The sequence below is a fragment of the Staurois parvus genome, unplaced genomic scaffold (genome assembly GCF_062004578.1).
Source record: "Staurois parvus isolate SC_StPar_1 unplaced genomic scaffold, SC_StPar_1.0 ptg002793l, whole genome shotgun sequence".
Lineage (NCBI taxonomy): Eukaryota > Metazoa > Chordata > Amphibia > Anura > Ranidae > Staurois > Staurois parvus.
Genome location: NW_028320589.1, coordinates 5,491 through 15,630, shown reverse-complemented (window position 1 = coordinate 15,630; position 10,140 = coordinate 5,491). Strand labels below are relative to the sequence as shown.

At 45.5% G+C, this 10,140-nt stretch overlaps 1 protein-coding gene across 1 annotated transcript; it reads right to left on the bottom strand.

Annotated features, from left to right (window-relative positions):
• Positions 1-404: 404 nt before the first annotated feature.
• On the bottom strand, positions 405-9,893 carry TMEM79 (transmembrane protein 79). Its single transcript, XM_089666708.1, has 3 exons — positions 8,637-9,893; positions 7,838-8,051; positions 405-5,892 (listed from the first exon to the last, which is right to left on the bottom strand). Exons 1-3 carry the CDS (start codon positions 9,739-9,741, stop codon positions 5,730-5,732), a joined length of 1,482 nt encoding a protein of 493 aa, XP_089522834.1. The 5' UTR covers positions 9,742-9,893; the 3' UTR covers positions 405-5,729.
• Positions 9,894-10,140: the final 247 nt, after the last annotated feature.

Here is a 10,140-nt window from a genome sequence, read left to right as displayed (position 1 = left end):
GACACATAGGATAATGTATGTATGGACACATATGATAACATGTATGTATGGACACATAGGATAAGATGTATGTATGGACACATAGTATAACGTATGTATGGACACATAGGATAACGTATGTATGGACACATGATAACATGTATGTATGGACACCATAGGATAACATGTATGTATGGACACCATAGGATAACATGTATGTATGGACACCATAGGATAACATGCTGAGGGGTTTACTGGCTGTAGAAAATGCCAAAAACAACCGCTCTAAAAATGTCCAATATGTGTGACACCAACCCCAGGGACGCACCTGCCTGGCATTAAGATCCACTTAAAGGGCCAGCGGGAGGTAGCGGTAAGGAGTCAAGCGCGGGTCCAGTTCCAGCTTGTTGACCAATAGGAAGCAGTCGTTATAAATATTGTTTTATTTACATTTTATTTACAAACATTTTCACATCCATCCAATCCATAGAAACCGATCGTCTATCTTCCAGACCGCTACATGTTAAATAACATAAAAGTGGCAAACAAAACGCAACATTTGTTCGGAAAGAGAGGAGACAAGGATAAAAAGATGAACAGGGTACAGAGCGGATAACATGGAAAAGACAAAAAGGTCCAATTTGCAACAAAGAAAACAAAAAGTAGCAATAAAAAAAGAAAAAAGCGATAAAAAGAATCCAAAATACAGAGACATAAGCTGCCCATACACGGGTCGAATTCCGAAAGAATTTTCTTTCGAAAATCTTTTCTAAAGAATTTTCATTTGAATTTCACACCATAATGCAGGCCACAGATCTCCGATTTTCTTGGCGAATTATCGGCCGATAAAAAAATCATCCGATATTCGTACCGTTAGTGGGGAACAATGTCAACCGTTTTTCTTAATTTTAAGAGATTTTGAAAATCGTCCAAGCTGGAAAATCCTGGGATGATTTGTTAGATCGGCCGATTTTCGCGGTAATTTATGGTCATATCGGCCGTTCTTCTGGCCGATTTCACAATAAATTGACTATGAAGGAAAAAAGGAATAGAAGAAATAGATTTTGCAGGAGAAGAAGAAATAGAATATCAAGAAGAAGAATAGAAGAAAAGAGGAGAAGATGAAATAGTTTTGCAGAAGAAGACGGAGAAGAAAACAAATTGCAACATTGTATCTATTTGTATACATTTCGGATACAGATGTTTCTATTCGGATACAAATAGATACAATGTTGTTTCTCTTCTTCTTCTGCAGAATCTATTTCTTCTGTCAAATATAATAGCGGCTCTCTATGCAGGCCATAGATGGGTCGTTAATCGTCCGATTTTTCGGCCGAAAGAAAAATCGGCCGATTTTCGTACCGTTAGCGGATTAGTTCGTCGGCCGTTTTTCGTGTATTTTGCACTTTCAGATTATCGGTTATGTTGGGAAATTTGCGGCCGATTTTCCCGGCGATGATGGCCAAATCGGACGATCGTTTTAACAATAAAAAATCTGCGCATGAGCCGTGACCTGAAAGGGACAGAAGTTATGGGGTGAACTTTGATGGTTTAGTCAGACAATTTTTTTTATTCGTTGGTGGTAACGTTGGCCGAACGAACGAACGACCGATTTTTCGTTTATCGTTCAAAAAAAAATCGGCCAATGTTCGACCAGTCTATGGCCTGCATTAGCTTTGCTCCTTAAACCGGCCATACACGGGTCGAATTCTGAAAGAATTTTCTTTCGCAAATCTTTTCTAAAGAATTTTCGTTCGAATTTCGCACCATTAGTGGGGGTCGCAGAAACAGCCGATTTTCATGTGACCATTGAATTTGAGTGATCGGGAAATGTTTTGAAAAACGAACAAATTTCGAATCAATGATGGGAGAATCGTGCGGGAACTATAAACGAAAAAGAAATGCTCATGAGCATGTGACCGGGAAAAAAAGAAAATTCTTGGTCACGAAAATTCATTTCTGCAGCCACACGAGGTGAAATGGAAGGCTTAGTTGGTCGAATTTCAAAATCAATGGTGGCGCCGTCTGATTACAAAACGCACAAAATTTCCCATTTTCTAAAGAAAATTTGTTTGGAATTTGACCCGTGTATGGCCTGCCTAAATCACTTCAATCCTGGACTCATTACAGAATGATTTTGTCCGACAGTAAAAAAAAAAAAAAAAAAAAAATTGGGCTGCCGTCCAAATCTGTAACCCGATTTCAGTAAAGATTTAATAACACCCCTCCCCAATTCACAGGCCGGGAAAAGTCGCCGCGTTCCAGTTCGGTCTGCTGGGTGCGGACACCTCGGCGAGATTATAGTTGCAGAAGAACAGACGTGATGGGGCACGAGAGAGGATTTCATACCACGTTGCTTCATCCCAACATCTTGTAGAACCTCCTCGCCATCCTCCTTCATAAACAGACGAGATTTACAACAACGACTCAAAGATCAAGGGCATTTTTTTTTTTTCTTCATTTGAACTTCCAGTTGAAACCAGCTACATCTATTCCAGAGGAATCACAATAAAAGGTGTGCAAAGTCTTATCATTTATAGGAAGAAGCTATATTAAAAAGCAGCCACAGCCTCTGAGTAGAAAAGCCTGTCCACTGGAGCCTTGCTCCCATGCTGATGAGATGACCTGGTCAACTGCACACCCACCCTCCCCACACCCCATGTACAACCATGCAGCCCAGTAAGAGACAAATAGATAATTAGATATGAATGACAGCACTTGTCTTCCTCAACAGGTAGGCTTTGCAGACCAGCGCTGTTATTAAACATGCAGGGGGAGGGGCATGTCATCCAGGGGGAGGAGACATGTCAGCATACAGAGATCCATAGTGCAGTGTTCTGTGGGCAGCTTCTCTAGACATTCTGATCATAGGACATCACATGACCTGCTCAACCCACAGACATAAAAGGATGTGGACACCACAAATTGGGCTTCATACAGGGGAGGAGCTCTCAGACAATAATCTCAGATTATAAAAATGTTCTTCTCTTTGCAATCTTTCACAATTTCTTTTTTTAAGTAAATTATTGTTTAACTCCTTTCTGCCAAGTCCAGCATCCTATTAAACACATCTGAAAACGTGTGTGTGTGTGTGTGGGGGGGGGGGGGTGTAGGGATCAGCGATCATGTGACCACTGTGGTGGTCTTTTCTTTGCAATCAGTCAACAATTCATTTCTCAAATTCAGATTATTCTTTAACCCCTTCCCACCCTCCCCTCGAACATGCTGCCAAGTAGGAGACAGATAACTAGGTGTGATCGACAGCACTCGTCTTCCTCAGCAAATAGGAGCTGGCTGCCAGCGCTGTCATTACTGACGCAGGGGGAGGAGCATGCCATCAAAGAGGAGGAGACATGTTAGCATGCAGAGATCCATAGTGCAGTGTTCTGCTAGCAGCTTCTCTAGACATTCTGAGCATAGGACATCACAAACTATGACCTGCTTGACCCACAGACATAAAAAGGATGTGGACACCACAAATTGGGCTTCATACAGGGGAGGAGCTCTCAGACAATAATCTCAGATTATAAAAATGTTCTTTTCTTTACTTGAGAAACAAAATTGTGAAGGATTGCAAATTATTTAGCTCCTTCCTGCCGCCTCCAGCATCCTATTAAACACAACTGAACACCTGGGGGGAGGGATCAGTGATCATGTGACCACTGTGGTGGTTTTTTCTTTTCAATCAGTCAACATTTCATTTCCCAAGTTCAGATTATTCTTTAACCCCTTCCCACCCTCCCCTCGTACATGCTGCCAAGTAGGAGACAGATAACTAGGTGTGATCGACAGTGCTTGTCTTCCTCAGCAAACAGGAGCTGGCTGCCAGCGCTGTCATTACTGACGCAGGGGGAGGAGCATGTCATCAAAGAGGAGGAGACATGTCAGCATACAGAGATCCATAGTGCAGTGTTCTGCTGGAAGCTTCTCTAGACATTCTGAGCATAGGGCATCACAAACTATGACCTGCTTGACCCACAGACATAAAAAGGATGTGGACACCACAAATTGGGCTTCATACAGGGGAGGAGCTCTCAGACAATCTCAGATTATAAAAATGTTCTTTTCTTTGCAATCCTTCACAATTTTGTTTCTCAAGTAAATTGTTTAACTCCTTCCTGCCGCCTCCAATGTCCTATTAAAACACATCTGAACACCTGGAGGGGGGAGGGAGGGATCAGCGATCATGTGACCATTGTGGTGGTCTTTTCTTTGCAATCATTCAACATTTCATTTCTGAAGTTCAGATTATTCTTTAACCCCTTCCCACTCTCCCCTGGACCATGCTGCTAAGTAGGAGACAAATAGATAATTAGGTGTGATCGACACCTACTCAACCCACACACACAGAAGGCTGTGGACACCACAAATTGGGCTTCATACAGGGGAGGAGCTCTCAGACAATCTCAGATTACAAAAATGTTATTTTCTTTGCAATCTTTCACAATTTCATTTCTCAAGTTCAGATTGTTCTTTAACCCCTTCCCACCCTCCCATCGACCATGCTGCCAGGTAGGAGACAGATAACTAGGTGTGATGGACAGCGCTTGTCTTCCTCAGCAAAAAGGAGCTGGCTGTGAGTGCTGTCATTACTGATGCAGGGGGAGGAGCATGTCATCAAAGAGGAGGAGACATGTCAGCATACAAAGATCCATAGTGCAACGTTCTGTGGGCAGCATCTCTAGATCATCAGATGAATTATGAAGATGCATTCAAAAGCACAGATAGTAAAGGAGATGGTAGTGACTGTTGGAGCTGGAGCATAGGACACCACAAATCGGGCCTCACACAGGGGAGGAGCTCTCAGACAATAATCTCAGATTATAAAAATGTTCCTTTCTTTGCAATCTTTCCCAATTTCGTTTCTCAAGTAAATTATTGGTGAACTCCTTCCTGCCTGATCCGGCATCCCATTAAAACACGTCTGAACACCTGGAGCGGGCGGGAAGGATAAGCGATCATGTGACCACAGTGGTCACATGATAAGGAGTCAGTTCCCCGGCTACTGATCTTTAGCTGGACTGAGACCGGTCTCCAACAGTTCAGTCTTTGTGCTGGAAGCACGCAGTGAGCGCTCTCCCCGTGCATAAACGTCGGCCACCCAGCAGCGCATAGGAGCAGCGGCTGAGTGTTTAATCCCACCCCTTTGCCACCGTACATGTGTGTTGGGCAGCCGTAAAGGGGTTACACGTGAATTACTGAAGCAGCAGGAAATCTTTTGGTCCAGATGAGACTTCTTCTTTAAGCTGATAGTCCAATTGGGCTTTAAAAGTCAATTGTTGAACTTCAAGTACAGAACCTCAGGTCCAGATTTCTTCATATAAAATATAATTTTTAAAAGAAAGTCTTAAAAACAAAATTCAGTCGTAGTTGATGGGTTTGGAAAATACCACACCATGGCCACTAGATGGAGCTGACGGTCATGGCAAATACAATTTTTTTTCCTATGCTCATGAGCTCCATCTAGTGGCCGTAATGCCGTATTTTCCTGTTTTCATTAAGAATGAATAATACTCAAGCTGGAGATAAAATATCCAAACAGCATTCGACTCCCCCCCCCCAGGGAACAAATGTACATGGCAGTTTCACAGGGTGATTTTTTAAAAATACACCCCTTTAGTCTTTTTAATGTAACATGTGAGAAGAACGAGGTGGAAGATATAAAGATCCAAGGTGAGCCAATGGGTGGCCGTTTTCTTTAGGAGTGTCTTCATTGGCTGTCCAAGGTGTAGCCATTCCATTTGCTAGTTTTAGGGCACATTTCTACTTCCCAGGAAAACCATCTTTTCCGGCTCCACCAAGAACATGAAGTAAAAGTTGCTGATCATCATGGCGATGAGAGGAAAGAAGGTCAAGCCATAGCCGAAACCACGGAACGAGCGACTGACGGCAAAGGACAGCCAGTAGATAAGTCTGGAAGGAGAAGAGGAAAGGGTTTATCAGTCCAATGTATGATCACGATACACATTTTTTTTTTTTTTTAAAGCCTTCAAGTGGAGATCCATCCAAAAAACTCTCTTTGGCCTAGTTTCAGATGGAATGGGTGTTTGTGTCCTCATGGAGATAGATTTCCCCCTCTTATCCTGAAACAAACACAAAATCTGCACCCTTCGGAGCTTCAAAGCCCTCCTCACTGCACCCAAAACTAGAGGAATGTTTTTGTAGGAGTTGACCTTTGTGTAAGCTTTCAGGATACAGTCTCCCGAAGAATGGCAGGTACCCTTTAAAAAAGGGCCAGTCCACCCAAATTGATAATTTGGTTATAGGTGCAGTCAACAGATGACTTCTTTGGTGGAGACAGCAAAAAGTCTCCCCGCTCTGGTGTTTGCTTATTCCCACCCACCTTTGGCCATTCCCAATGCCCCTGTTCCATCCTTTCTAAAAACACATTCAAGTGGACCTTCCCCCCAATGCCCATGAAAAACTATTCCCCAAATTCAAGTTGGGTTTGATGCTCAAGCCGAGCAAACCGTTCTTTGCTCTTTTATCCCCCCTCCGCTCTACTGCATATCCCATGCCACCATGTTTGTGGTCTTCACCATCGGTAGCTGGCCGTTTCTTCCTGGTTCCTAAAGTCTGTCTACTGACGTGTCGAGGGGGCGAGGGGGACAGAGTCCATCTCTGCTACCAACTTCAAAGGATTCATGTCATGGATCCCAGAAGGCTGTAGGTGCTAACCTCTCACTGAATCTCCTGACACCATTCCAACATGCGCGCATGCGTGAGATTTGGCACCAGGTCTTTCACATAACATGTTGCCATTGTGTTTGGAGACTTCCTTCTTCTTACACCCACTCTGCCTTCTGGGATTCAATTCATGCCTCCTAGAAGGTTGCAGGGCCATAGGTGGTGAATGCTTGCAGGATACCATGGCAACATGTAATGCATAAGACATGGCACCAGATTGAGCGTATGGGCAGTTCAAGATCTGGCACCAGGTCTTTCACATTACATGTTGCCATCGTGTTTGGAGACTTCCTTCTTCTTACACCAACTCCGCCTTCTGGGATTCAATTCATGCCTCCTAGAAGGTTGAAGGGCCATAGGTGGTGAACGCTTCAGGATATCGTGGCAACATGTAATGCATAAGACATGGCACCAGATTTAGCGTATGTGCAGTTCAAGATCTGGCACCATGTCTTTTGCATTACATGTTGCCATACTGTCAGGAGACCCCCCCCCTCCCCAGCCTTTGGATACATGTCGCACATACTAGAAGGCTGTAGGGTTGTAGATACCAACCCTTACACCATGGCAACATGCGATGTGTAAGACATGGCACCAGATCTTGCACAAGCGCAGATGGACAGTGGAGGTCATGTCTTTCACATTGCGTGTTGGCATAGCGTCAGGAAATTCCACAGGAGTTTGGCACCTACGGCCTTCTGGGATCCATGACGTGTATTCTATCATGTCGGGAGCAGAGAAGGACTTTGTCCCTCTCATCTACGTAAGAAAAATGGTGAAGCATCTTAAAAAAAAGTATTTACAAAAAGGGGGAAATAGGAAGCAATTATAAAAGAGGAAGGAAAGTAAAAATAACTGAAGTCGTAAATCCGGTGAAAGGTCCACTTTAAAAATTGACCAGAGCAGGTCCCACTACCGAAGTCCCACCAAAGAATGATAAAACGGTTTGGTGGGGTTTAGTCTCGGGGCAGAATGACCCATCAATCTGAGCTTCTAAGATCATGTTCTGGATTCAGCAGGATGGAGCTGGTGGTTATGACCTCATTAGGTGAGCATAGGTGTGGCAAGAGATTGGCTGGAGCGTCCCGATATAGAATCCTATTTCCATAAACAGATGTCGGGAAGATGGATGATGTGATGGAATCACCCCAGTGAGACAAAGAGAACTTACTGAGCGAGGGTGAAGAGGCAGGTGAGGAGCGGGATGAACTTCAGGTGGTCCTGAGGCAGGTAGGTGGCCAGCACAGAGAGGTTGAAGAAGTAGAGAACGAACAGGAACGTTCCTTGCTTGACAAACCGCCGGTGTATGGTCACCTCACGCTCTTTGGGTTTAAATGGGTCATAGGAGGAGGCACAGAGACGTGAGATTCCATGGATGATGACACCTGAAGAGAGAAGAGAGCGTGAAATACTCTGCGCTGCTGGAGGACTCCGCTCCTTTCTCTATAACTCTCCTCTCTCCCGAAATACTCTGCGCTGCTGGAGGACTCCGCTCCTTTCTCTATAACTCTCCTCTCTCCCGAAATACTCTGCGCTGCTGGAGGACTCCGCTCCTTCCTCTATATCTCTCCTCTCCTTAAATACTCTGCGCTGCTGGAGGACTCCGCTCCTTCCTCTATAACTCTCCTCTCCTGAAATACTCTGCACTGCTGGAGGACTCAGCTCCTTCCTCTATAACTCTCCTCTCCTGAAACACTCTGCTCTGCCGGAGGACTCCGCTCCTTCCTCTATAACTCTCCTCTCCTGAAATACTCTGCACTGCTGGAGGACTCCGCTCCTTCCTCTATAACTCCTCCCCTGAAATACTCTGCACTGCTGGAGGACTCCGCTCCTTCCTCTATAACTCCTCCCCTGAAATACTCTGCTCTGCTGGAGGACTCCGCTCCTTCCTCTATAACTCCTCCCCTGAAATACTCTGCACTGCTGGAGGACTCCGCTCCTTCCTCTGTAACTCTCTTCACGTCACTTACCGAGAACGATGGGGAAGGAAGCGAAGGACGCACACCGCAAGGTGTAGACGAGCCTGGTGGGTATGTCCGGCATTAGTGGGGCATCAAAAGGCAGCCAAGCGTACGCCGCGTACAGAAAAGCCGGAAACACAATCATGGAGGTGACAAAGGACCCAACAATCTTCAAGCAGCCTCTGTTGCACTGACAGATCCTGGGATCCAGGGGCTCCTCGTTTGCAGTTCTTCGGATGGTACGGAGGAGGGGCTCACATTCCGCTTCCCCTTTTTCGATGTCCACCATCTCCATATGGACCTTCTTCTGCTGGGATGGCTTAGTCTCCGGATGTTGTACAAAGAAAGCCGCACTGGCCACTTGTGATATCTGGTCTTCCTCATCTTTGCTGCTCTTCACCCCGTGGTCTTCGTTAGGTTCATACAGACCGGCGTTGCTCAGTCTGGTGATGCATTCCGGTGGCCGGCTGCTGTCGGGGTAAGGTAGAGTTACCTGGGCGTCTTCGAACCTGTTGCCCAAACAGAATTCCTCCTCTGAAGAGTTCGTGCGTCTTGACTTTTCGGAACCGCTTCTGCTGTGCTTGGAGTTGAGGGAAGCGCTCTCCTCGCAAGGCAAGAACTCATCGTTCACCTGTTCGTCGGTATTGGTGGTGTTTTGAACCTCCTCACATTTGTTTTGCAAATTTTCAACGCACTCTTTACAAGGACAAGATAGAACTCTATGTCTATGGGTCTGTTCAGGTGACCAGGGTGAAGTCTGGTCAAAGTAGTCAAGGCTTTGGTCTTCATCGTTGTGGGTTGTCTTCTCTTCCACGTTCTCCAAGTAATCAGGAGATGCATCATGTTGAGTCTTCTCCTCTTCTGCTTTATCTAGATAACCATGATCTGAGTCCTCCTCACCGGAGAGGACCTCTTTGGTCTCCACATCTGCTGTCGCTGCGCTGTTGGTGACCTCCGAGGCTTCATTTGAGGCCTGTGGTACCTCCAGTTCATAGAAGCCAACAGAACTCAACTTTTTCTTTGGTGTCTCCTGTAAACCAGCATCTCTTGTGGTAGGATTGGTCTTCTCTGGAGAAAGGTCAAGTTGAAGGAGCTTCTGTTGGCCTGTATCCATTATGGAATTATTGATCACTCCTAAGCTGGTCAGGCCATGTAATCAAGAAGCCCAAATTTCTGGAGGGGGGGGGCTTTTAGAACACTTGAAAATATATGAGGGTCTCCTAATTCATTTCTCGATGTCCGTTTTCAGGTAGCTTCACTCCATCTGATCTGTTAATAAACCAAACAAGAACAAGTAATTAAAAAAAAGTCCTCTGGCCTCCCCTCCAGTCTTACACAGGTGTACCGGCCCCTCCCCTCCAGTCTTACACAGGTGTACCGGCCCCTCCCCTCCAGTCTTACACAGGTGTACCGGCCCCTCCCCTCCAGTCTTACACAGGTGTACCGGCCCCTCCCCTCCAGTCTTACACAGGTGTACCGGCCCCTCCCCTCCAGTCTTACACAGGTGTACCGG